Source organism: Cordyceps javanica, chromosome 1 (assembly GCF_051103115.1).
Source record: "Cordyceps javanica chromosome 1, complete sequence".
Classification (NCBI taxonomy): Eukaryota; Fungi; Ascomycota; class Sordariomycetes; order Hypocreales; family Cordycipitaceae; genus Cordyceps; species Cordyceps javanica.
Window position 1 is genome coordinate 2,182,847 of NC_139295.1, and position 26,359 is coordinate 2,209,205.

The 26,359-nt window shown below is 54.1% G+C and overlaps 5 protein-coding genes across 5 annotated transcripts; all 5 read left to right on the forward strand.

The window, feature by feature from the left end:
* Positions 1-8,731: 8,731 nt before the first annotated feature.
* V2A60_000666 (signal transduction histidine kinase) lies at positions 8,732-9,343 on the forward strand (the record flags this gene model as incomplete). Its single annotated transcript, XM_083252034.1, has 3 exons — positions 8,732-8,758; positions 8,841-9,007; positions 9,076-9,343. 3 exons carry the CDS (start codon positions 8,732-8,734, stop codon positions 9,341-9,343), a joined length of 462 nt encoding a protein of 153 aa, XP_083108160.1.
* A 3,028-nt stretch (positions 9,344-12,371) lies between these two features.
* V2A60_000667 (kinase A anchor protein) lies at positions 12,372-13,256 on the forward strand (the record flags this gene model as incomplete). Its single annotated transcript, XM_083252035.1, has 2 exons — positions 12,372-13,033; positions 13,115-13,256. The coding sequence occupies 2 exons, from the start codon at positions 12,372-12,374 to the stop codon at positions 13,254-13,256; spliced, it is 804 nt and encodes a 267-aa protein (XP_083108161.1).
* Positions 13,257-14,629: 1,373 nt separating this feature from the next.
* Positions 14,630-16,328, forward strand: V2A60_000668 (uncharacterized protein; the record flags this gene model as incomplete). The annotated part of the gene is made up of 2 exons (XM_083252036.1): positions 14,630-15,443; positions 15,598-16,328. 2 exons carry the CDS (start codon positions 14,630-14,632, stop codon positions 16,326-16,328), a joined length of 1,545 nt encoding a protein of 514 aa, XP_083108162.1.
* Positions 16,329-21,458: 5,130 nt separating this feature from the next.
* On the forward strand, positions 21,459-23,249 carry V2A60_000669 (uncharacterized protein; the record flags this gene model as incomplete). Its single annotated transcript, XM_083252037.1, has 3 exons — positions 21,459-22,483; positions 22,536-22,641; positions 22,701-23,249. 3 exons carry the CDS (start codon positions 21,459-21,461, stop codon positions 23,247-23,249), a joined length of 1,680 nt encoding a protein of 559 aa, XP_083108163.1.
* An 863-nt stretch (positions 23,250-24,112) lies between these two features.
* On the forward strand, positions 24,113-25,928 carry V2A60_000670 (mitochondrial-processing protease subunit alpha; the record flags this gene model as incomplete). The annotated part of the gene is made up of 2 exons (XM_083252038.1): positions 24,113-24,274; positions 24,393-25,928. The coding sequence occupies 2 exons, from the start codon at positions 24,113-24,115 to the stop codon at positions 25,926-25,928; spliced, it is 1,698 nt and encodes a 565-aa protein (XP_083108164.1).
* Between the last annotated feature and the right edge of the window lie 431 nt (positions 25,929-26,359).

Genomic DNA, 26,359 nt, shown 5'->3' on the forward strand with positions numbered 1-26,359 from the left:
TGCTAAACCGGACGCGGCAACGGCGGACCGCGAACGACAGGCAATGAAGCTGTCAAAGGCCCAAACTCGAAACAGAAGGTTTGTATTGGTTCAAGAGCGCTATGCATGCGGACTCTCGTATTTGTATTCAGTCTTGCTCTCTGACAATTACGCGAGTGCCTGTCGAGCCTACGCAGCATAGGCAAAAGAAGCTCGCCGTGGAAGCGTTGTCTCTGGCGTACTCAGCACAACGCTATCAGAGGTATTTCTGGGTATTGAGTCCTTCTATAGGGTATCTATAAAGGGTAAGAGAAGCATTATTCGTCATTTAGTGGCGCAGAGAGGACACAGCTGGCTACCAGAACCGGCTCAGGGCTTGTAGTGACTCCGTGCCGGTAGGGAGATTAGATTCTAGCGAGCTAGCCAAGATGTGGCAGAGCCCAATGTTGCAGAGCATACATACATGATGCTGGTAGTAGTGTAAGCAGATCATTCTCGAAAATGGAGAAGACGTCTTCAACCGACGAAACTTGCCATTCGACAGATACTTTGCTTGTGAGACGTTGCCTCTACGGAGGAGTGTTAAGGTTGCTCGTCGAGGTAAGTCACTCTACCACGGAAGGAAAGGTTTTGAGAGAAACATGCCACCACAGAGGCAATTTTACTCTTATAACTAGCAAAGAAGTAATTTTACTCGGATGCGAAGTGGCTGTGCAAGAACCGACCCGGCCTATGATTGTCGCCGACAATCCTCTACCAACCCGCAAGGTTGCTGCGATGATGTTGGACACCATGATGACGCTCTTTGACGCCCTCAAGGAACCACAGACTCATCTCATTATTTTCTATATAGTTGTACTCACGTCTCATAGAAGTGAAATTTACCTGGTACCCTCCCAACTACCAAGTAGCTACGAATACTCTCCTACACCCTAGCGCCGATATCGCCGTCTTAATACCGCCGTCTTCTTCTCCATGACTCTAGAATTCTCTACCCTTTCAAAGTCGGATCTCTTTTGTCCATATCCCATTGCCATTTTCCATTTCATCCATTCTCCACCTGTCAGTCAACGCATCCCGCCAGTCGCAGTTATCGCCGTCCCCCCCGTGACGCCTTCTCCCCAAAGGAAAACAGAGCCCACTCAAGTTGGTCGTGTTGGGAGAGAGAGAGAAAAGCAAATAAATGACAGTACGCTCGGCTCAGAGATACATGCACAGCACTTGGTTCGTAATCATTCCTGGAATATTCTATGCTCGTGTCTGCTACGCTGATTGACACAGCGGCACGCTTGTCAAGATACAGGAGCTCACCCGGGATACGGCTGCAGAGGGACACGGAAAGACACGAAAAACAGAAGAGATGAGAGAGATGAGAGAGATGAAAGATACTGTGCGGGATGAAAGACCTGTGTTCAAAGATTCGAGGCCATGGATCGAGGCCACGCAAGGTGCTGTTGGCTCAGGCCAACCACTCTCATAAAGAGTGCGTGTGTGCCAGCTTCTTGCAAGGGAAGAACCAATACAAGTTCTTCGACGGACTACGTTGACGTACCTCTAAAGTTCTACGCACAAATTTCCAAGACAAAAGACAAGAATGCAGACAAGCGAGACACCAGTCAGCAACTTACCCCGAGCCCGGCCTGTCTATCACAGGCATGGACCAACGGACGATCACTTTTCTTCATGGCAAGTCACTCCGGACATCTAGCCCACGCATGCCGCGACATTCCCCGATCTATCCTGATATTAAAAAAAAAATCACGGCGACTTATTCTCTGTGTTGAGGACAAGCGCTTTGCAACGCGCTTTTGTATCACGCGTCAAACGCCGGTTCCAACTATCGGGTTCATTGTCCGTCGAAAGAAGATCATGAGCAGGTACGGACCGTCGTCCTTGAGTTGTATCGCGTCTCTATACCACTAAGCAATAACCAATTCGAGAATCTGCTAGGGATTTTTCAACTATTTCTCGTATTCGAGACACGCTCGCGTTGTTTTGCTACAATATACATCTACCGGCGCAAAGACTGGCAGGGGTTTTTGTTTTTTTGCCTTTTCCTTTTTTCTTTCGGCTTCATTGCTGAAAGACACACTACAAGACTCACCTTGGTCTTTTCTGGGGTGAGAAAACAAAAAGAAGAAAAGAAAGGCTCTCAGTCGTGTCATTGACCCTTACAAACCCCCTTAGCAGGCAATGAAGCCTCGGGATCTGACGGTACTGCATGTTACCATCCTGTCAAGGTAGCACCAAAAGAAATTTGAGAAGATTCTTGCTTGAATATTCGGAGAGAAAATAAAGAATTTAAGCAAGACGAGGCTGGCGGCGACCGGGCTCCGTAATCAATCGGATGCAAAGAAGTTTCCGTCTGCAAAGACAATGCGGCTCCTTCCCCCTCCCCCTTTCACTTCCTCCACGCATGCAAATGCAAGGCTTGCTGGACAAGGCAACGCGCGATGCAAGTCACAGTGGCCAACCGAAAAAGGGGGAGGGGGGCTCGCTCGGGGGTGTGCCATCGTATACAGGTTGCGGCGGCGCGACTGCTGCCCCGTTGCTGTTATTGTTTGGGCGGCGGCGCCCAGGGTTTGTTCTGCGCAATCTCTCCTTGGGTGTTTATGCCCATCAAGTTTTTCCCCGTGGTAGAAAAGGAAAATCACTCAGCGTCTGCCGGCTAGGAAAAGAAAATAGAAGAAAAAGGAACCTGTGGCGACGAGCAGCAAACGCGCCACCCAGCCGGGAGTCAGAAGGAGTTAAAGTGGGGGGCGTGAGCATCGTCGCGGCCCGCGGTGACTTAAATAAACCACGAGGCCATGATCTGGTGCCGTGCAGAGAGAGAGGGAGAGGGGGGTCGGTCCTGCATGGCGTAGCATCTATATGGCTGAGACTTTCAGACGGACAAAGAGCCTGCACACCATCAGGCCAGCCGCTATGTTAGCGAGCAGGAGAAAAGTGTCGAGCCCGCAGAGATGTATACATATATATGTGTATGTGTGTGTGTGTGGATATACAGAGGAAGCGATGAAATGTACGGAAATATGTTAAGCATCTTTCTTGGCTCGGGACATTCGGCCGCCGTGCTCTACATTGTTTCTTTTTTGAGGTATTGGCTTGCTGTTGCAATTGTAGTTACGCACGATCATCGTGAGCTTATATTTTGTAGTGTGTTGCTGAAAATGATGGAGAATTCCATCCCAGTGTAGACGCGTGAACCTACAACTGATCAGGTCAAGGAATGCGGCACCTACGAGGACTAGAATATATGCCAGTTTTTCCTATATTGGACAACATGGTGTCACTTGGCGATCTGTCCTTGTTGGCCGCACATATTGGCATTGGCAAGGACCAGTGGCATATCAAATTTATCATCCAGTCAGTGCAGGCAGGCAGGGCAGATGAACTGGCAAGTTACTGAGTAATGGGCCGTTGGACCGGCTAGTGCAGGAAGTGATGGCCACGATCGTCTTATCCACTGGGGGGGGCTGACAGCAACGGCAGAGTGAGCGAGCAGGGGAGTCGAAGGGGGATTGTTGGGCAGCCGGAAATTACATTGGCGGTGCGCATGGTGGCATGGTGTGTTCGACGTGGACACGAGGTTGGTGCACAAGCTGGATGAAGTGCGGTGTGTCGATCTCATGCCGACTAGAGTGAGCAACGGCCGGGTGGCTGCGTGGTGGCAGGTTGAGTTCCCGCAATTTGAAGTCTGTAGTGCATGCGCGGTGACGTAGGGGCAAGAGTCTAGAACACCCCCCAAGAAGGGACGTCAGATGCAGGCGTGAGCGCGCCGTGTAACGACCGGTCAACGAGACGAATGCAGCTGAGCGAATAGAGGGAATGTCGGCAGCTTGCAGCGAGCCTTGTGAGGAAGTAGAGAGCGAAAGAGGATGCCGAGCGTAAAGGTCGCCATCGCTGTCGCGTGATACAGCTAGACAATGCCTACGAGAGGGATGAATCGTGGGCGGCGGCGTCATGAGCGGCGCAAAGAGCGTGGGTATGCCCATTGGTTGCTTGCAGCCTCGTCGGGAGACTACTTTCTACTGCCCAGCAGGTTGGCTGTGTGGCTATCCAACGCCATTATCAGGCGATCCCCCCCCCCCCCCCTCCCCCACGTCAAGGTAAAACTCGCGGCTGAGACTTTCATCCATGCCTGCACGTTGAGACAGCGCCGAGATGGAAGGTTGGTGTGGAGAGGAGTCGATATGTCGAGTTGGGCTGGGAAGAACGGCGCTGCAAGTTGGCTTGGGCAGTTGTGAGTTGGAGAGAGCGAGAGAAGGAGAGAGAGAGAGCGCGCGAGAAAGGATGAGGATGAGGGAAGAGCAATGTCGAGAGGGCTCAAGAGCGAAGACTATCCCGGTAGGTCTCGCTCTGCTCCAACATGGGAGAAAGGAATCTAGGGTCCGATGATGTAATAAGGGGGGGCAGCGGTGGGCGACCCCTGCTGGCGCGAACCCATCCCATTCCCCGCTTCCCTTGCTATCGAGGTTGACGAGTTGTATGATGTTTAGTTGGAAGCCAGCTGGCAGATGACTCGGAGAGGCGGTATAACTGCAATGATGTATGAATATCTGAAAAATTCTGCAGGTGGTTTGAGAATTGCCGTACAGAGGCGAGGAGGAAAACAGGTGAGAAAAATGCAGCTAGACGGAGTATTTCTTGTTAGGTGGTGGAGAGGGCAGAATGCCAAGCATCAAGTAGCTAATAATCAGCAGCGGTTGTGGGCCAGTTCATTACGTCGCGAAGCCACCTGAACAGCTTGAATTTTCTTTTTTCGTTTTGGTCGATGACAGTATGCGTGAGGTGCGATCCCCCATTTTTGGACGTCGACCGAGTCCAGACGCTGCCACTGTGGATTGTGGTGTGGAGGGGCAGGCCGAGTGGGAGACGCTAGTTGATTGTGAGGGGCAGGCGTCGGGATTATTCGAGAAGAGCGGTTGGGTGCGTCGGGAGGTGGGAGAAGGATTCTGTTTTGAAAGCGAGAGGCCAAGTGTCTCGAAAGAGATGGAGTTGCGGGCTCTTGGCTGATCTGACTGTGGCGTGGTTGCGAGTATTTGTCAAGACTTGAGTTGTCGGGAGTTGTCACTGCGGGAGAGGAGTCATCAATCACGGCACGGGCTACCCCTGTTGGGTCGAGCCAGCAAGGGATGGGAGGGGCAGAGATCTGTAGGAAGTTGCCAATGTAGCTAGTCTGCTGGGTAGGCCAAGAGGGCACGGGAATAGGACTTTGATGAAGAAGTGTGACTGGGAATCGACAAAGGGCGCATCGGCCGAGTCGCTAGAACGAGAAGAGCCTCGAAACTGGGCCAAGGAAAGTAAGTAGGTGGTGCAGCTGCTGTCAATGTGCGGACTGTGTGGTCTGTGTTTTGGTCCGTGTTTTGGTCTGTGACTTGGTCTGTGATTTGGTCTGTGGTCTGTGGTCGAGTAATTGGTTCCGCATCGGTCTCTAGGCAGTTAGCAGCATGGTAATTCACTGGCCATACGCGCGTGCATGAAGAAGAGGTGGCAAGCAGCGAGATGACCAGGCCAGTGACGTAGTTTTGCCTGGACTTGCAGATTAGCTTTGGCGCTAGAAGGAGTCTTTTGCGTGACGGACCTGAGATGGCACGACAAGAGGGGTATGCGCCTGTGATGGAAATGGAGAAGGGTGGGAAAATTAAAATTGAGAAAAAAAATTGCATCAAGGGTGCCATGCGGTATCTATGGAACCGTGATGGAGCGGTGACTATGGGAAGAGTTGGTGGTGGTGGTGGGAAAGGCAAAGTGTTTGCGTTTGCCGCGATGATGTAGTTGGTTGTATTGAAGTGGGTTTTGTGGTCTGTGGTGGGTGGTGGCGATGGTGGTGATGGTGTTGATGGGTTGTCCTAAAAATGTGAAAGGCAGGATACGACTAAGTGCCCGAAATTTGGCTGGCCTCCTTTTATTAGGGTTAGTAGGTACATACCTCTATCTAGGTAACTACTTACCTAGTAAGATAGGTGTAAGGGCCTAAGTACCATGAAGTTCTACCTGGTTAATACTCGGGCCCAAGGTAATAGGTAATGGGCATGCTGTAATCTGTACAGAGCAGTTGGGAACCACTCTGCTATCAGTATGAGCCATGTACTCCTTACGGAGTACGGAGACCATTATATATGTGGTTTGATGCCGTGCAGCGGGGGCCGCGTCCGGAGTGCAACAGCGCAACAGGGTGCATGGGTAGTGTGATTTTTTATACATGTATTTGTATCAGTATTTTGATTTTCAGATTCGTATCCGCTACACCCTCTTTCTTTTTTTTTTTTTCTCCTTGTTCTTCTTCTTCTTCTTTGGTTCCCCTTCTTTTGGTGGTAGTGCCTCTGACACTGGCCTGCATGGGAAAGCCGCAGTGGAGGTGCCAGCGCTTGTTCAGTGGTAAAAAGAGGGCCTGTAATCCCCACCGAGTCCACTGCAGACGCCCACCGGTTTAGTGGTCTGTTGGGCGGCGTCGGCCACTAGCATTGTGCGTTGAGGCGCCGACGCTGTCCACTAACCGGTCCAGATTGTCCGCTAAACGGTCCAGATTTTCGGCTAAGCAGGTGGGCGGCCCAACGCTGTCAAATTGTTCGTTCTGCAGCCTGCAGGGGAGGGGCCTCAATTCTTCCAGATGTAATGCGTGCTCCGTATTCCGTAAAGATGACCAGTACGGATAGTGCCTTCAATCACTGTAGGGCGTGATGAACCAGGGTGTTGTCGTGTCTTGGTCGTGATCCAGGTCGGAGAGTACCAGCAGTAATAAGTAACAAGATAAGTGCCCACAGTACCAAAGTAGATTCGCTTTTGTCTCTTTTATTTCATCTTCGTTTTAATTTTATGTTCTTGTATAAACGACGATGGTGAAAACGAAATTTCCAACCAAAATCCATTTTGTAGAGTAAATAAGCAAAGAAAAGAAAAGAAAAGAGAAAAAAAAGAGAATCCCGCTGCCCCTCTTTGTCTCTGATTTCTGTACGGTACTCGCACTACCAGCAGCCGCCAGCACCACCGCCCTAATAAGCCCCTCTACGCAACTACGACGATATTTCCATCACTCAAACGTCGCCCGCTCCCTCCATCAACCTACTTCCTCCACTCAACTCCCTGTCACTTTTCATCCATCCGCAGCGCCATCTCCGCTGCCCATTGCAAGGGTGTCTGTTCTGTTTTCTCATCTCGCCTTCCGTTGCTCACTGCCGCCGCCGCACAGTTCCCACCCCTCCTACATCTCCTTTGGGCCTCTCCTCCAAAAGCTTCCCCGCCACGTTTGTCAACAGCAAAAGCAAAAAAAGAAAAAAAAAGAAAAAAAGAAGAAGTACCATCTTCACGCCAATTGCCATTGCCATCCTCATCCCACGAGCCCGCCTGCCTTCTCCGACGCATCTCCAACTTTCTTGGCCTGTTCCTCGCCTGTTCCTGTCGCCCGACACCCTCCTCGTTAAAGCCGGCTAGTGACACTGCAGCTTCTTTCTCTTCTCCCTTCTTCAGCCGCTCCGTCGCCGTCCCGCGCAGCCAGACTCAACAACCCGGACAAGACTGCATCAAGACAAAGCAACCTCGTACCACACATATACGCATACAGAGTAGCTGCATCCCATCCTGTCCGTCTTCGACTCCCCTTGACCAGCAAGGATCCGCTCGCCCTCCCGGACCGTCTTCCGTGCATACATACATTCGGCTACATAGCATATTCATACAATTCAGACTCGCAAAACGGTAAGATTGCCCAGAAAAAAAATGACATCCATCAGCCCGGTCGTCGCCCACCTCTGTTTCTCTCTTCCCTGTCCCTTTTGTCATTCTCCTTTGGTCCCTTCCCCGGACCAGCGCCGGCCCCTCGTCTCCTCTGGCCTGCTTTGTCTTCCATCTCGCTTGGTGCGTCATGCCTCGAATCGCACCACGTCAAGCCTTGCCGTTGAGATGCTGTGTGCCATATGCGCCATGACCAGTTGGCCTTGACTCGCTTGCGCTGGTTTGCCTGGATTGCGCCTGACTTGCGCCCGTTCAACGAGTCTCTTCGTCCTGCGCCCGCCCGCCCGCTTTGCGCCTCGACGTCACCCAATCGTCCGCGATGCGATTGCCCGCCCCCCCTCACCTGGGGCGCTGCTACGCATATACACACACACACACCCATACGGAGTACACATACTCCGTACACGCTCACGCACACACCACACAGCCAGCCCAGCCAGCCAGCCCAGCCAGCCCAGCCTAGCCAGCTAGCCAAGCTCCAGCAACCTATGTCAGCGAGCTGCCACCGACCTTGTGCTCTCGATGAGCTGTACCTGGAATGCATGGACCGACGCATGTAGGCCTGGCTTGGGTGTCCCTACCGATGTGAACATGGCTGCAGGGCTGTCCTCCGCGCCCAACCTTGCCATCCATACACTCCCATTACAAGCGTCAACGGCCATGACTGCCCGCACCTCTCAGGCTCCGGCTCCGTCGTCTCGTCTCGCCTTGCCTCGCCTCTCTCTATTCCCCGCGACTTCAACCCCGGTGGCGGAAGACCCTTGCTATATACATACCTAGACACCGCTGTCTTCCCCCGCCGTTCCCGCTCCCGCTCCCGCCCTCCCTCTGCTTCATGCCTCCTCCGCACATTTTTCCTGTTTATTTTTGAAACTGCTATCCACTCCTTCACTCTCTCCCACCCGTCTTCCATCTATTCATGTCCATGCTTTCTCTTGCCCCCCAAAACCCTGCCGTCTCCTCCTCCTCTTCCTACCCTCCCACCTACGCCTGCTCTGAAAGCTGTGCTTGTACCAACATGCCAGCCTCGGACGGTGAAGATGATGTTGGTTCTTCTAACACAACCCCCCCTCCCTCCGGGCACTGTCGCCCAAATCGACATGGCTAACTAACACTTGACTCTGTAGTACTCTGACGACGAAATGGATGTTGACCTCGGAGATGCGGTGGACATGCCCACCTTTAGTCAGATCCTAGAAATGGACGAGCCCGGGGACCGCGAATTCTCCTCCTCCATTGTCTTTGGCTTCTTTGTCCAGGTCGAGGAGACGTTTGCTTCCATGGATCAGGCTGTGTGAGTAGTTGACATTCCTTCAGACCTAGTACGATGCGTGCGCGCGCGCGCGCTAACACTCGGAACAGCGCTGCGAAGAATTTGGAAGAGCTTTCCTCGCTCGGTCACTTTCTCAAAGGCTCTTCGGCTACCCTGGGTCTCGTGCGGGTGCGCGACGGCTGCGAAAAGATTCAACGCTTCGGCAAGCTAGAGAACGAGGACGGCACATCAGAACCCAACGCCGACTTATGCCTCGAGCGCATCAAGGAGGCTCTTGCTACTGTAAAGACAGACTACCAGGACGCCGAGATGCGACTCCGTGAATTCTACAAAGCCGAGGGCGGCCAGGATGCCTAATCCTACCCTTAGAACGGCTTGCATCCCTGGGGCCCCGTGCTATATCTCTGCCCGGAAACAGATTCCTCGGCGACTGGCAATACGATAGGGGCCGCAGGTGCATCGGCACAGATGCACTGGCGGCGTTGGACGTCTATGGCAGGATACAGTCCCACAGCGTCTCATCCAAGTTGATGCAGTATGCGCCATACTAGACGCTTGTACAGATTAGACAAACAAAGGGGATGGGGGAGGACCAGTTGGACACGACTACTCAGCGTGATTCGCTGCATGACATTGGGGGCGCTATTTTGAATACCACGTTTGCATCAGCAGTAGATCCACTAAGACACTGCTTTTTCATGAATAAAAATCATTTTCCCTGCCGAACATGATGCTTACCCTAGACTTGTGAGCAGCAGCAGCAGCGTAGGCCCCGTAGTAGCGCAGGCCGGGTAAAAGAATGACGATTGAGGCTGAGTATCCAGCAGGGAGGAAAATATTTGCAGGACTTTTTTTTCGTAATTTTGAATCGACGATTCCAACACTTATAGTTGGCAACTTGATATTATTGCGGACTGCGTTCGTTAATCTCAGGCGAGGTTTCATGCTGCAAGTTATGTAGAGCTTACTCACTCATCTTGGCTTCATCACCACCAACCCATACAGTTTCCCGTCGCCAACTGCGGTGTTCCCTTCAAACAAGCATCTCACCCTGCATACCTCACATCCCAATCATCCGGTTATTCTCCCGAAGGAGTCTGCCGTCCGGCCTTTTCGTGCACTGTACGAGATCGAGCAAGAATAGAAAGGTAAATGAGCAAGGGTGATTTTTCCACCTAGCGACGGGGATAATGTAATAAAGACATTTTGCTCACGCATTGTCCTCTACTAGAATGGGATGAGAATGAGAATCTTTGAAAGTTTTCAAGCTTCTACAAGGGCGGCATCGTTTATAGGTAGCCGCGAGTGGTAATAAAGTAGAGTGCTCCCATACAACACCGTATAATGTGGGAGTAACAGTTAGACACATGCTGTAGATGGAGCGCGATATTTAAGCTGAATCAGTATACAGGATTCAGTTCTTTCGGGCAAGCACGTGGAATAAACATGTCTGACAAAGGGGACATGGGTTTACCATCGGTATAAAGATGAGGAGGAAAGGCTACGCAAACAGTGTGCATTCGGTATGTGGGCTTGCAACGCTCTGTCCAGTGGCGCCTTGCAGCCATGCATAGGCCGGCTGTTAGTCAGGTCTTATGGCTTCCAGTTTTCTTCAATAAAACATCTCCCAGTTTCGTCGGTAACGCCTTTAGTTGCCCGGAATCTTCGGCAACAAAGGAACTTATCTGGGAATGCGATGTGGTTCTCGAGGACTTGTGTTGGGATTCGCCGAGGTAAGAGCATCGTCGTCAGATGACTGATGACTCATCCTCGCACGTTCCTGTGCTCTTGCGAGTTCTCGTGCCTGCCTTCGAAGTTCTGGGTTTGCAGACGGGCGCTGAGAGGAGGGGGTTGAGCGAATTGCCCAGCCAAGGCGAGTGCTGGCGTGCGCGTCCGAGTGATCGCTCTCAGGGGACTCATCTTTGTAACGTTTCATCCGCAATGTGTGCTGGGTTTCATCTGCGAATCGGGAGCGCTTGGTACGGGGCGCTGGTCGTGAGTAGGTAACCATCTCAGCAGCTCTATGACGAAATCGAGTAAAGTTATCCTCGTTGAGTCAGAGGATAGATTCGAGCTGATAAACGGCAGTATCGGGGTCCGAATAATGATGGATTCCAGATCGTCATCACCGTCAGGAGAAGTGGTCGGATCGGTTATAGGTATGTCGTAGAATGAGACGAAATAGGCGAGCATAGCATGTTGATTGGGGGTGGACGGTGTTCGGAGGGCGTGGAAAGCGTTGGCATGCCGGGAAAGCGATCGGGATCGGGCTCGAGGATGCCTCGGGCGGGGTGAAAAGCGACGACGGGTCGGATTGGGAGAGCAGGGTTACGCAAGGCGTTGTTCTTGATATAAGCGTTCGTGCGGAGGGTACCAGCTTTGAGTTCGTCGAAACGCTGTTCGAAATGGTCGAAACGTTGTCCAAAATGGGCGAGGAGAGTATTCACGTCGGTTGTTAACTTCTCTAGTTCGGTGGCGACTTGGTGGATGGAGCGGCGAATGGAACAGAGCTCGTCATTCAAAAAAATTGTCATGTCGGTTCTGGAACTCAACGTATTGGTCACGCAGAAAATAAGGGGAGAGTGTTGTGGTCATGGTGGTCGCAACAAATCGATAGGTTTGGTCATGGAAAGTCGAGGTAAAAGGGGACCCAGGCCATGCGGTTGGGCTGTTGAGAGCGGAGAGGCCAAAAGTGTCACGCCAAGGCGAGAGCTAGATCACGTGCAAGTTGTCGAAGCAGCAAAGCTCTCACTCGCACAATAGCGGGAGAGGCCGATACAAACCGCTGAGGTTAACTTGGGGCAGTAATGCAGAATACAGTTGAGGCCTTCTGGATTGGCTATAGTCATGGAGATACTAAAATGGGTCAACTTCGTCTTGCAATGCGCTTGTGGATAAAAGATAGCTCGGGGATCTACACCCTAAGTATGGAATTTGAGGTGGACATGGTTGTAGGTGCCGGTAATTCAGATCGGGCTAGCTCTGGTAGAACGCTTGTAGCTAATCCATTCTACTGCAGAGATTAACTTTTATAAAATCTATAGTGTTTTTTAATTCTGATATAAGAAATTCGTTATCCTTATAGTTAATCTTGTTGAATTAAGAGTTAATAGTTTTATTATTGTCATTTAGAAAAAATTATTAGGCAATATAAAATATTATCCTAACATCAAATTCTTACTTATTAAAATGAAGCTTATAGTCTACAATTAAAAGGATATCCTGAGTTTATTTATTGACAAGTTGATGTGAATGTTTAATAAGTAATCGATAAGGGAATATAAAGACCTTTAAACAACCATCTCACCCTTTGTTCCTGGTCGACCTTTTCACCTCTTTTTCCTTTCCTCCTCTTTTCTCCCAAACAGAAGACAGCAATAAAAACATGGCAGCGCGTCAAGGGCGCGTCAACAACAATGGGCCCACGCACTTTCTCTGCATCCCTCTGCTGCGACGGCAGCTCGCACGCAATGTGGTTGCCTTCCGCGCCGACGTGACCAACATCAACGCCGCCCCGCCGCTGCCGCTGCCGTCGTCGGCCGTGCGACCCCCGGGTACCATGCACATCACGCTCGGCGTCATGAGCCTCCCGCAACCGGCTCAGCTGGCGCGCGCCGTGGCGCTGCTACGGGGCCTGTGCCCTCGGACCGTCCTCGCCGAGACGAGGGCGGCGCTCCGCCGGCGGCGCGGTGCAGGCAGGGGTCTGGCTCGTTCCCCCAGGGTGGCGTCGCAGAAGAATGAGAAGAATGAGGAGGAGGACGACGACGATGGAAGTGTGTGGCTGACACTCAAGGGGCTTCACGCGATGCAGGACCCGTCCAGCACGGGCGTCTTGTACGCGCCGCCTCTGGATGCCAACGGCGACAACGGACCCGGGCACGGGCGCGGGCAGCAAGACGCGGGTCTGCTGTTTGCGTTTTGCCAAGCGGTGCGGCAGAGGTTTATGGACGCGGGGCTCATGGAGCCGGATCGGAGGCCGTTTCTGCTGCACGCGACCGTGGTCAACACGACGCATGTCAAGAGGCATGAGAGAGGGCTGGGGCAAGGGTCGGGGCCGGGAGCGGGGCCGGGGGCGGCAACGGCAGGGCGGGGACGGGGGGGGAGGGAGAGGCTGATGCTGGATGCGAGGACGCTGTTGGAAGAGTACGCGGAGCATGTCTGGCTGGACCGCCACGAGGTCCGTTCGCTGGCGATTTGCAGGATGGGTGCGAAGCCCAAGGGGGATCGCGGCGACGAGGCGTACGAGGTGGTGGAGGAGGTGGCCGTCTAGGTTGATTGCTTCTGCTGGAAAGATGGTACCCGAGAACCTTGGGTGGCGCGGATGAGGCGCCAAATTTGGCCAATCGACAAGCTCCCAGAGACTGTTGTATATACGTGTTGATGCAAGACAGGTGTCACACAGAAAAGCGCAACCGCGGCAAACAACCTATGCGTTCCATCCCACAGTGTCAGACCAGCTTGTTCGAGTCGATGCACCCACGAGCTGAACGAAAGTGACAAGATGGAACAAACTGCGCTGGCATTGATTTCTCTCAATTTGGAAATGGAGCTCCAAACTCGTGTTACAGCAGTCGAGATTATCTGAGCAAGCATGTTCGTGGCCCGTGGTTTGCCCGGGGGGGTCACAGCGCATCGGCAGCGTTCCCACGTCCATTTTTGACGACGATTGGACTTTGAAGCTCTCTGGATGCGGAAGTCTTTGAAGGAAGTACACCTTTATATGAATTATGGAGACTTTTTGTAGACACTTGGTTCTCCGAGTTTGTCGAACATGATAATGATTACCAGGAGAAGCCTAGACCTGCTCGGATGTAATTCGGTGCGGCGAGTCCTGCCCATAAACTACAAGAAAGACTCCTTGAATTAGAACAAGGGCGAACTAATGAGAAAATCTCTGCAACTGCAGTGGTGAGATCAAATTACTCGGGCTTGCAAACCCGGAGCTTTGTCAAAGGCGCAGGCGGTGCGTAAGATGAATATAAGGGAAGAGAGGTGTTGCAGTTTGACGACGGCCGCAGCTGGAGTCGCTATTGATATATTTCAATCAATAGCAATCAGTAATGCAACAAGATTCTGATTCCTTAACTATTACTTGTATGCTTTTGTTGCACTTTACTTCCAGACTTGTTTGGTGTGGCTATCTTGCCAACTTGAGTCCCGACAGGCCTGAGACGAGCTTAGAAATGACCAAGACTGGAAACCAGGTAAAGCGACCGTTTAGTTTTTTTGACTCTTTTCAAGTAGAAGTCAATGTTATATCTTGATATTTTTGCATTTTTGCATTTTTGCATTTTTGCATTTTTGCGTGTTGGTGGAAGCTTCCACCAAAGATCGTCTCCGCTTGATATGACTTACACTGGTCACCATATCCAGGTTGCCCAGTTTAGCCCCTCCAACCTGCCCCGCGCTGACCACCCTCTACTAGCCAACTTCAACACGGTCATTCCAGGTCGGCCATCACGCCTAGCCTCGCCCCCCAGGCAGCCAGAGTTACAATTCGAATCACTCCCAGTCTTACGTGCAACGAGAACCTACCTCCTGCGAGATCTAGCCCGGCCCCCGCATAGCAACGCGGCCATGCGTGACGACCTATAGCAGCGATCTCCCCTCTCCCTGCCCACGAGATCAACACGACAACCCACCATGAGCGCTCCCGACAAACGCCGCGTTCATGGCGTCACCGGTAACCACGTCTTGCGAACGGCCTCATCCTCACGACACGCGCATCATGGACCGAGTGGCTCTGCTGGTGCGGGATCAGCAGGCAGCACCAGCGGCAGCACCAGCGCCCAAGCAGCAGGCAGCGGCGCAGGCAGCCACTTACCGGCCGTGCCCCAGCGCGTCGCCGTCGTCAATGCCAGCGCCGTCACCGACGCCACACACGACGCTGCCGCTGCCGCCGCCGAAAAGGACAAGGACAAGGACAAGGAAAAGGACGGCGCCGGGATAAGCAACAGCAGCGCGAGCACCGTCACGCGCACGTCGTCGTCGTCGCGCACCGTCAAGGACAGCAGGCAGCGCGACCGGGACCGGGACCGGGACCGGGAGTCGGCGAGCCTCGCGGCGCAGGTCCGGCAAAAGGACGAGCGCATCGCCTACCTCGAGCGCGAGATGGACACGATGGAGCGCGAGTTCCAGCACCAGCTCGACAAGCTGAGCGCCAACGAGAGCGAGACGGCCACGTTCTGGCAGGCCAAGCACAGCGCGCTGCACCAGCAGTACCTGCGCACCGACACGGAGCTGCGCCTGCTGCGGGCCGAGGTCGACGTCCGCGAGGCGGAGCGGGAGGAGCTCCGCCAGGGCTGGGAGGTGCTCCGGCGGGAGCTGGCCGAGCGCGACGACGAGGTCCGCGGCCTGCGCGGGCAGGTCCGCGGGCTCAAGGAGTTTGTGAGCACCAGCACCCGCGCTGACGGCCAGACGAGCGACGAGGTGTTTGGGGACGGCATGGCGCGCCTGGGTAACGGGCTGCAGAATTGGGTGATTTCGCATTTCCGAAAAGCAAAGATAGGTAAAGTCGTGCCCAAAGAAGATCCGAGCTTTTTGTCAAGGAGGGTAACGTTTTGCTAAAAGTTTTGTTTTTCACGTCATTCAATCAGATTTATCGACACTAGATGAAGAGACGACGGCCGAAATCAACGAGTTGGTTCCCATGTATGAGGAGCTGGCCAGGACGGCCAAGGTGCACCTTTTGCAGTCGGTCGTGTCGCGGATCCTCGTCGATATGATCTTTGACGCCTACTTTGTCGGCCTCTCGCCGGCCCAGGCCGGCCTATTCCGCCAGATGGAGGAGCTTCTCGCCTCCATGTGCGGGCCGGCAGCGCAGGAGCCCGTCAACCAGTGGCGGGCGTCCACGCTGACGCTCCTGCGGAGGGAGGCGGCGCCGCGGCTCCTCCAGGACGATACGGCCGCCTTTGCGGAAACGGTGGTGGCGCGCACGAATCGCGTGCTACACCGGATAACGGGTGGAAGCGGCAGCGGCGGCGGCGGGGATGCTGCCACAGCATCTGGCGGCACCGGCACCGGCAGCAACACAAGCAGCGAGGGCGCGCGCGACGCGGCCCTGCGCGTGCTTGTCAACAACTCGATTGAGCTCGCGCGGCTGCTCGTGGTGCAGAAGGCGGTGCTGCGCGTGCACATGCCGCAGGTGCTGCCGCACCAGCGAGTGCTGTTTGACCCGAGCACGATGGAGGACGTCGGCGGGGCCGAGGACGACGAGGACGGGCTGGCGGACCGGGAGATTGCCTGCGTCGTGTTCTTCGGCGTGGTGAAGCGCGGGGACGAGCACGGCGCGCAGATGCAGTATCGCAACGTGATTTGCAAGGCCAAGGTGGTGTGTCGGTAGGAATAACTACAACTGGGTCATTCCTGTACATGGGAAACTGCGGGACGGCTATTGACTTGCTGCCCAGCTCAGTATATCGACTATTACGATAATTAGCGAGATTTGGATAGACAACATTGATAACGAGGCTGAAAACAGCCTACGGCACGGTGTGCTTGAGGGGGATGGTTAAATATTGACGTACCCTTGCAGGCTATGTTGATGGGATGGATAAACTCTGCGCATTGAGGACTCGCTGATTCGATATGAATGATGAACATTGTCCTTTCCATTTGCTGCATCAAATAAATTCATTACGAGGAGTAGAGCAACGTAGACACGGAAGTAAGTGGTATATCTACATCTATCCATCTATGACATTTTTCTTTCATGGACGACAACAAGTCGTACAATTCAAATTGAGGAATATTCTCACCAGGGCCCTTGACTTGAGTCATCTCCCCCCCCACCACCAAAAAAAAAAAACAAGACATCGTAAACGAAAGACATCGGTTGGCGGAGGAGGAGGTTGGTTCGGCCTGGCCCCAGGCCACAACTATAACCAACGGCCAACCAACAACTAGCATCCAAACGGAGCCACGCCAATCGCCATATGAGAGAAACTCCTTATCTTGAAACACATGCAAGTAAGTTTTTGTCTTTGTATTTGACTGGAATAGCCGGAGGCATCTCGGCATCGTGGGCTCTTCTCCCTCATCGGCCCTCGCCGCCCTCGAGAGTCTTCCTCTGCAACGCGCACCGCCTTTGCAGCAGACGAGCGACCTTGCTTTGCGACCACGAGCACCTGACTCGCCGCTAGCAGTGGGTATCGAATCTATGGGGTTGTTAATGCACTGCTGCTGTGGCTGCTCGTTTCTACAGGGCGGCCTTGTCGCAGTCTTGGAGGGCGGTGTCTGGCTGCTATTGCTTCCCAAAATGCCGAGGGATTGTCAGAGAAGGTGGGCTACTTGGTCTGCGCGGCTCTGGGGAGGGGGAGGGGTAGTAACGAGCGTTTGTTTTGCTCTTTCATGCTTTCTGCTTTGCTTTTCTCCGAGGGGCGGTTCTACTTGCTACGTTTTTCTATACTTGGAAACTAAACTTGGGGGGTGACGGGTGACGGATTGGCTTCTAGCTATTATGGTTTTTGGGGACGGGCGGACCGAGGACGGCGTCGCCCGGCCGGCCGGTCTCCGTCTTGGTGTTATCAGCAAGTACCTACTCACTACGCACGTACTAACCTAGACAAGGCAAGGGCAAGTTTCCTTGAGTGAGGCGACGAAGCGTGTGGGGGATGTGGCGGTGGGTTTGGGGTGTTTGCCCGTCTAGCTAGGCCTCTTTTGAGGATTCATTCTAGTACTTGGTAGGTGGTGAGAAATGTGTCGGGACTGGGGGATGGGTGGTGATGACGGAGGGGGAGAGGAGGAGGAGGGGGGCTGGAATGTCGATGGAGCAAGTCTGATGGAAAGAAGAAGAAGAGAAGAACAAGAAATAGGCAAACTTGACAACATTCGATGTAGTGGCTTGGACGACTGGACTTGGTTGCGGTGTAAAGGACGGTGCGCGATGACGGGTGACGTAGGCGAGTAGGTCGGTGGCCAAGCAGATAACCAAGTATCCGTACGGATACTCTGTACAGATTACCCGGGCATCTATCTACTTACTCGACTGGCCTGTTGATAGGCCAATATACTTATATGCAGGCTGAAGGCAGTACGTAGGTGCTTGGTTGGTACAGCCTGATTGGCAAGACATATGGCAGATGGCAAGAGAGAAAGACGCGCGAGGCGACGTAGTGCTCCGGTGACACCGAGTCAGCCGCCTGCATTGAGGCCATCGATTGTCCCACTCGCTACGTGTATGGTCGGGGGTGAAGGGAACAAGGACCAAGAAATGATGGGGAAAGAAGGGGGAAAGAAAAGAATGGAAGGAGAGGGAGAAAAAAAAAGAATAAGATGATGAATTTGCTTCAGAATGGTCATCTTCTTTTGTTCCCCGTGGCAGCGTGTGCAGCACGCCTTTGTGGCAGGCAATGCGGACGTTGCAGCTGAGTGAGCCCCCTGTGCAGGCAGGGAGAGAGAGGGGGGGGGGGGGATGACGAGCGGAGATGATGGATTGCCGAGTCCCCAGCCAAGTTTGGTTCAGTTCCGTTTGTCAGGCGGCTGATAAGTTGGCTACCAGTCGGGTTCTTTGTTACTACGAATGACAAGCCAAAGTTTGTCAAAATAAAAAAAAAGGAAAAGAAAAGAAAAGGCCAAAACAACCCCTGGATACTACCTAGCAATTAGTTAGTACCTGTACCTGTTACCTACAGTGATGTGAGACCTGCCCAGCTGCCCTCTTTGGGTGGCATTGGTGGTGGGACTTTTAGGGGGCCTCCGCCGCGCCGTTGAGGCAGAAAGCCGCAGGGTTGCCAAGAGTCAATAGGGCGTTTTGAAAAGATGAGAGAACATGGGGGACAGAAAGACGGGATACAATGGGAAAAAGGAAAAAAAAGAAGAAAAAAAAAAGAGAGAGGGAGAGAGAGAATCCCGCATACGGATATAGAAACTTGTATCAAGAGGAAAAAAAAACGGAAAAAGGCAAGTAAAAACGAATAAATTGAATCAAGAAAAAAGAACAAGAAAAGAAATAAAACACAAGACGGGCGTCATGGAAATGCAAAATCGTGGCCATGGCTCAAACGCGCGTGTGATGTGTAAAGTGTAATGTGTGATGAGTGATGCTGATGCTGATACCTAGGTAGAAAAGATTGCCTGGAGAGTTGCCTATAGGCGGACGAAGCGGGCCACCACGGGGCGAGGCTGGGGCTTTGGGGCTCTGTGGCTCTGGCGGAGGGCTCACATGCATTGAGCTTGTGTGCACAAGGCGACGAGTAGATTGGAGCACAAGGATCCGTTGGCAGGTACGGCGTACAAGGAGGAACCATGGCTCTTTGCTTTTTTGAAACTCTATCCATTTTCATTCTCTCCCTCTTCTTTTCTTCTTTTTCCTTTCTCTTGCTTTTTTTTTTTGACCTACGTGCCCTGGTGCCTTCCTGCCTACTAGCCCATTATTGGCGCCGGATGGTGTCTCGGCTGCGAGCGGCGGCGCCGAGAGAATAGAGCGGGGGGGATGCCGGATGCAGCTGAAAGGTAAGTAGCTGCGTAGGTACCTAGAGCTAGGTAGGTAACTTACTTTACAACAGGCTACTGAGGGGGTAGGCTCGGGCTGCAAGTACTGAGTAGTGAATGTTCATGGAAACGGTGAAAAATAATAATAATACTACCAATAATATTAAAAAAAGAGAACCTCTAGTCTCATCTTATTTTCCCTGTTTCTGTTTTTTCTTCGCCTATTTTTCCCTCTTGGTAAAATCTCCCTGATACTCTGGCGTTGCATAACGGGCATATTTTATTGCATGAGCATCAGTCATGAGCACAAGTCGCCGCGGCCCCTCCCCCCCTCTCTGTCAAGTACCTGTCAGCCTGCTAACTTACTTGGCAAGGACGCTTCCGTTGTCACAGGATACGTCAAGTGACTGATGGAGCTGCTGGTGACCGCCACAGCGCAACGGGCAAAAAAAAAAAACAAGCCCCGTACCCCCTAATTTGTACGTAGTTGACTTTTTCTCTTTTAAGAAAAAGAAAGTAACGAAGAAACGTGAGCGCTAGTCATGACGACCAACTTGTTTTAGAGAAAATCAAAAATTGAAAACGGCTGAACCCGGTGCTGCTCCATCCCAGATGCGCCTTGTGGCCGCCAGCCCAGGAGACTAAGTGGTTTTAGTAGCTGTAGTGAGTACCAGCACTGTCTTGCTTTCACGGGTACCCCGTACTTGCTTGCAAAGCCCCAATGTAAACTCGCTCGCGTCCTTTTTACAGTTGAGGAACGCCCTGAGACCACTGCCCCGTGTCTCGCTGAAGCCGCCGTCTTTTGTATTTTTAGACGTGCATTCGTCGGTCTGCTCCACTACCTACAGCCACCAAGCAACAACGTGAACCATACCAGTAACCAGTCCCTAGGTACAGATTACCTGCTTAGGTGCTACTAGGCAAGTAGTTAGGTACCTAACCTAGGTACCTAGCAGCCTAGGTAGATAGGTCGATGCAAGGCAAGAACTAGATTATTAGTAGTTACTGTAGGTTCTAGCCGCCGCCACCAACTTACTCAGTACCACTACTTACCACTAAAATTACCACTAACCTGCCACTACTCACCACTAATTCACCACCAACGTGGCACTATTTACCACCATCTACCACCAGGGCAACAGGGTAAAATGGTTCACCACGATTCACCCCCCGCATGCTTGCCACTGTCGCACTTTTTGGCACACGCACAAGCACACGCACGCGCACACGCACACCTCACACATACCACCATCGTCCACCACCATGACCATCCTCTGACCTGACCGGACCAGACCTGACCTGACCTGGCCTGACCTGACCAGATCTAAACCGACTTGGCCCTCTTGATACCCTCTTACACACACCCCCTCCCCTTTGTTGCTTGGTCCTTTGTACCTACCAATCACTTAGTCCCTTGATTCCCTTTGGCTGTCTGCACCACCTCCCAGTCACCTTGCCCTTTGAACCGCAAAGCAATATATCCTCAAACATCCCTTCGTGTCCACTCGGCTCTGGTCATTGATCCCCTTGTTTCCCTCTTTTCCCTCTTCTTTTCATTTTTCTTCTTCTTCTTTTTCGACCCTCTCGCTTTGCAATGCATCGAGCCCCCCCCTGCCATCCAGCCAATTAGTCGATCTACCTACCTTGGTACCTACTTCAGTACCAAATAACTCCCAACTCGCCTACCCAAGGTACCAAACAACCTAGTCGCCGCTATCCACTCTAATTGCCTTGGCCGAATCCCACCGCCCACCCAACCGATTCTCACGCAAACAACGACCGAATCCGACATCCTTTTCTCTCTCTTCCTCGCTCTCTCCAAAACTCCCTCTCCCCCTCTCCAACCATCATCTTCAACTCGACTTGACTCGGCTCGACTCGGCTCGACTCGCTCGCGTTTCGTCTGCGTCGGTCTGCCCCCCATCCCGCGCCCCCCTTTGCGCCAAACGACGACGCCCTCCCATACTCATTTCTCACCTCATCATACCTACCGACCTGCCTGCCTGTCTATATCCGCTATCCGCTATCCGCCGCCGTCACCATGTTCACCCAGCCAGTGCAACCACCCGCCGCGCCCCAGCCGTCCAACACAGTCTCACCCTCGCGTTCCTCTCGTCTGCGCGGCCTCAGCTACCTGCGAAACTACACCCACAACCACATCCTGTCCCGCGACCCCTCGACCACGGCCGGCTCCTCTTCCTCCTCCACCTCCTCCCCCGCCGCCAACAACAACAACCTCGCTGCCGCCACCACCGCCACGAGGCAATCGGCCGGCCTCACCAGATCCGCCTCCTACACCCCTGGCGCTCTCACGAATCCCCAACACGCCTCCTTGGCCAACACGAATCGTCTTTCCCTCGTCAGTTCACACCCCGAGACCAGGGCACCGCGCCATCCCGTCGCCTCGGACCCCATCCCCGAGTCCGCCACGCAGCCCCAACCACAACACCAATCTGAACCCGCCGCGCCCACCTCGGACAGCGACGACGCTGCTGCCCCCGCCGCCGCTCCTGCTCCTGCTACGGGCACCGCCATGCAAACACCAGCCGCCGACGCCGCCTCGTCCTCTTCCGCTCCCGGTCCCAGCTCGGCACCAGCACCTGACGCCGCCCCCTCTATTCGCTTCTCCTCCTACTTTGACCAGCGCGCCTCCCGACCCTCTCTGACCTTTTCCCCCATCACTCGCACCCTCCCCACCGGCACCGAGGTCATCCGCGTCGGTCGATACTCGGAGCGCGACGCTCAACCCCTCTCCAGCGTCACAGGCAATCAACCCTCGGCCGCCAATGTCGGCTTCAAGAGCAAGGTCGTCAGCCGCCGCCACTGCGAATTTTGGCACGAAAACGGCAAGTGGTACATCAAGGACGTCAAGAGTTCCTCAGGCACCTTTCTCAACCACATCCGCCTCAGCCCCCCGTCCCAGGAGAGTAAGGCCTTTGCCGTCAACGACGGCGACATTGTCCAGCTCGGCATTGATTTCAAGGGCGGCGAGGAAATGATTTTTCGATGCGTCAAGATGAGGCTCGAGCTCAATCGCGGCTGGCAAAACAAGCCCAACTCTTTCAAGTATGTTGCAACCAACCAGCCCCTCAAACAAGCCCTCGCTAACCCTTCCTAGTGTCGCAGCTCACAAACGCCTTCGCACGATGGCTTCTGCCAACGCCGCTACCGGTGCTGCTTCGGGCTCCTCTCAAGACTGCTCCATCTGCCTTAATTCGATTGCTGTATGTCCCCTGATGCGCTTGACTGACCGCCAAGACACGGCCGCTGACCTAACCTCTAGCCCTGCCAATCCCTCTTCGTCGCCCCGTGCTCGCATACCTGGCACTTCAAATGCGTAAAGTCTCTCCTCATGTCGCCTCAATATCCCGTCTTCATCTGCCCCAACTGTCGCGCCGGCGCCGATCTCGAAGCCGACGTCGAGGAGCCCGAGGAGGAGTGGGAAATGTTTGACGAGCAAGAAAAGCAAGACAAGCTCGACGCCATTGCCGAGACGTCACCTGCCCCTGCCGAGCCCGAGATCCCCGACCCCGACCGCATGGACATTACCATAAGTGAGCCCCCAGAAACGCCGGAGCCCTCCAATCCTACTGCCCACGCCACCTCGTCGCCGCTGCCTATCCGACATGCTTCCGACGCTCACCGAGCCACCCCCTCACCACCCCGTCCAGGCGCTGAAAATCCCATCACTCCAAGAAACGACATTGGGCCCTGGGTCCTCGACGGCCGTGCGGGGCGTGAGTCGTCTCAAGGCGTGCAAATGACGAGCCTCGATGCCGCCGCCACAGAAATGGACCTTACTATCCACGCTGGGGACGACTCTGCACACTAGATATACCAGATATACCCGAGGGTTCCATCCCTGCACTCATTACCACCACCATACCAGCCAGGAAAGAGCTGCTTTATGACTTTATAGATTGCGCATTATACAATGTCTTGATTGTTTTCATATCCTGTTTCTATCTACCTATCACTGCTTCATCGTTGGAGTCGTCAAGACTTGTTTCCTTCTTTTTTTCTGCTGGGTGTCAAAACTGTGCTGGGCGTTGATTTCTTTTTTTTCTTTTCAACTGTTTGGGGGGGCATTTTTGCATTTTCTGGAGGCATCATTCTGTTCATTTGCCTACTCTGTACATGAATAATCGTCGAGTTATTTTAGTTGCTGTGCATCTCCTTTGCCATGCCGGCGAGGCAGTGCTGACTGCTGAGGCAGTGAGTGGGTGGGGATTTGCACTTAATACATAAATAAAGAAGCAGTCAACTGTGTTGCAAGATGCTGTCGTGATTCTTCAAAAGCAAAAATGTGATGGAATGGATAATTCGATCCCAATGTATCATTATTGTACTTTTCTCTCAATTGTCTACTACATTACTGTTGAAACAAATTGTGCCAGTTTGAACATTGGCGCTCCCATTGTAGACCCTTGCCGTCCCCACGCACGCACGGTGACGTCTCCCTCCCGGATCGGAGCCACCGCGCCTTACAAGTTGATCCGATATATCGCCGAGAGCCCACGCAAATTTACAAGAACCACACGACAGAACCAGACCAAACCAAACCAACCAACCCCATGCCCGCTATAGTCAACTTTTTGACCATTCATCACACCACCCCGTCCGTCCCTGCACAATTCGTCGCACAACACAACCACAACACACATACGCACATACGCACGCACACACGCACGCATCATGTTGCGACAACTTGCTGCGAGGCTGCCCCTCGGCAGCCGGGCCTCGATCGCCCCCAGCAGCAGCAGCACTAAAAGCACCATCCTACGGCGCGCCGCCGCAGCCGGCCTCACCCTCCCCAAACGGTCCATGGCGACCATTTCCGTCGAAGGCATCCCCAAGGTACATACCACCGATTCATCGCCTCCCTCACTCCCTCCAAAAATACCCACGAATCTCTCTCGCTCTCTCTCTCTTACTCTCTCGCGCTAACACCCCTTGTTTTTCCTCTCCCGTCCAGGAACCCACCGACCTAGACCACATCACGACACTTCCCAACGGCCTGCGCGTGGCCTCGGAGGCCCTGCCCGGCTCCTTTGCGGGCGTGGGCGTCTACGTCGAGGGCGGGTCGCGGTTCGAGGACGCCTCGCTCCGGGGCGTGTCGCACATCATGGACCGGCTGGCGTTCAAGTCGACGACGGCGCGGTCCGCCGACGCCATGCTCGAGCGCGTCGAGGCGCTGGGCGGCAACTTCCAGTGCGCCAGCTCCCGCGAGAGCATGATGTACCAGGCGGCCACGTTCAACGCCGCCGTGCCGCAGGCCGTCGAGCTGCTCGCCGAGACGGTGCGCGCCCCGCGCCTCACGGCCGACGAGGTCGCCGAGCAGATGGAGACGGCCCGCTACGAGATTGCCGAGATCTGGGCCAAGCCCGAGCTCATCCTGCCCGAGCTCGTCCACACGGCCGCCTACCGCGACAACACGCTCGGCAACCCGCTGCTCTGCCCCGAGGAGCGCCTCGCCGAAATTGACCGCGACACCGTCCTCCGCTACCGCGAGCGCTTCTACCGCCCCGAGCGCATGGTCCTGGCCTTTGCCGGCGTCGAGCACGCCATGGCCGTCGACCTTGCCAGGCAGTTTTTCGGCGACATGTCCGCCGCCGCGCCGTCGCTGTCTTCTTCCTCACGCCGCGCCTCCGAGTCTAGCATCGCGACATCTTCTTCTTCCTCCGCAGCCACCAGCAGCAGCAGCGCCGCCGCATCCTTTTCCACATCAGCATCCCGCGCCAACGCCACGCACGCGTCCTCGCCGACGCCCGCGTACCCGCCCGCGCGGTACACGGGCGGCTTCCTGACGCTCCCGCCGCAGCCGCCGTCGCTGCACAAGACCAACTTCACGCACATCCACCTCGCGTTCGAGGGCCTGCCCGTGGCGTCGGACGACATCTACGCCCTCGCCACGCTGCAGACGCTGCTCGGCGGCGGCGGCTCCTTCTCCGCCGGCGGGCCCGGCAAGGGCATGTACTCGCGGCTCTACACCAACGTGCTCAACCAGCACGGCTGGGTCGAGTCGTGCGTCGCCTTCAACCACAGCTACACCGACTCGGGCCTCTTCGGCATCTCGGCTTCGTGCCTCCCCGGCCACACGTCGGCCATGCTCGACGTCATGTGCCAGGAGCTGCGCGCCCTCACCCTCGAGGCGGGCTTCTCGCGCCTCGGCGACGTCGAGGTCGCCCGCGCCAAGAACCAGCTCCGCTCCAGCCTCCTCATGAACCTCGAGAGCCGCATGGTCGAGCTCGAGGACCTAGGCCGCAGCGTCCAGGTCCACGGCAAAAAGGTGCCCGTCAAGGAGATGTGCGCCAAGATTGAGGCCCTCACCGTCCAGGACCTGCGGCGCGTGGCGCGCATGATTGTCGGCGGGAGCAGCGGCGGCAGCGGCAGTGGCGCGCCTACCGTTGTGCTGCAAGAGGCCCAGGCGTACGGCCTCACCAGCCACACCATGACCTGGGACCAGATCCAGGACCGCATCGACGGCTGGAAGCTGGGCCGCAGGGCGTAAAGAAGTCCAGTGGGGTGAGAGTGAAAGAGAAGGGGGAAGAAGTTTGTTTGTACAATAGAAAGGATGACGAAAACTGAGGTGGGGGAGAAGAAGATGAAGAAGAAGAGCATTTCGTGTATGATTAGTAGCAACAAATGGCATAGAGACACAAACCCAGGGCAATCTTGTATATGGATTCTAGAGAACAACTCGCAAAGAAACGAAGAAATCAACTCTTAATTGGTAACAGAAATTGACAATTGATAATTTCTTTAAAAAAAAAAGAAAGACACAAACGACAAGCGAGTTGGTGCGAGGGTGACGAGGTTTAGGTACAAAGCATAGTCTTGATGGAAATATATTTAGTTTATAAGAAAAAGAACAGAAGGGAAGACGAAGGGAAGAAAAGAAAACTCCGTCCAAAACGCTAAGAAGCCAACAAAGATGCACAT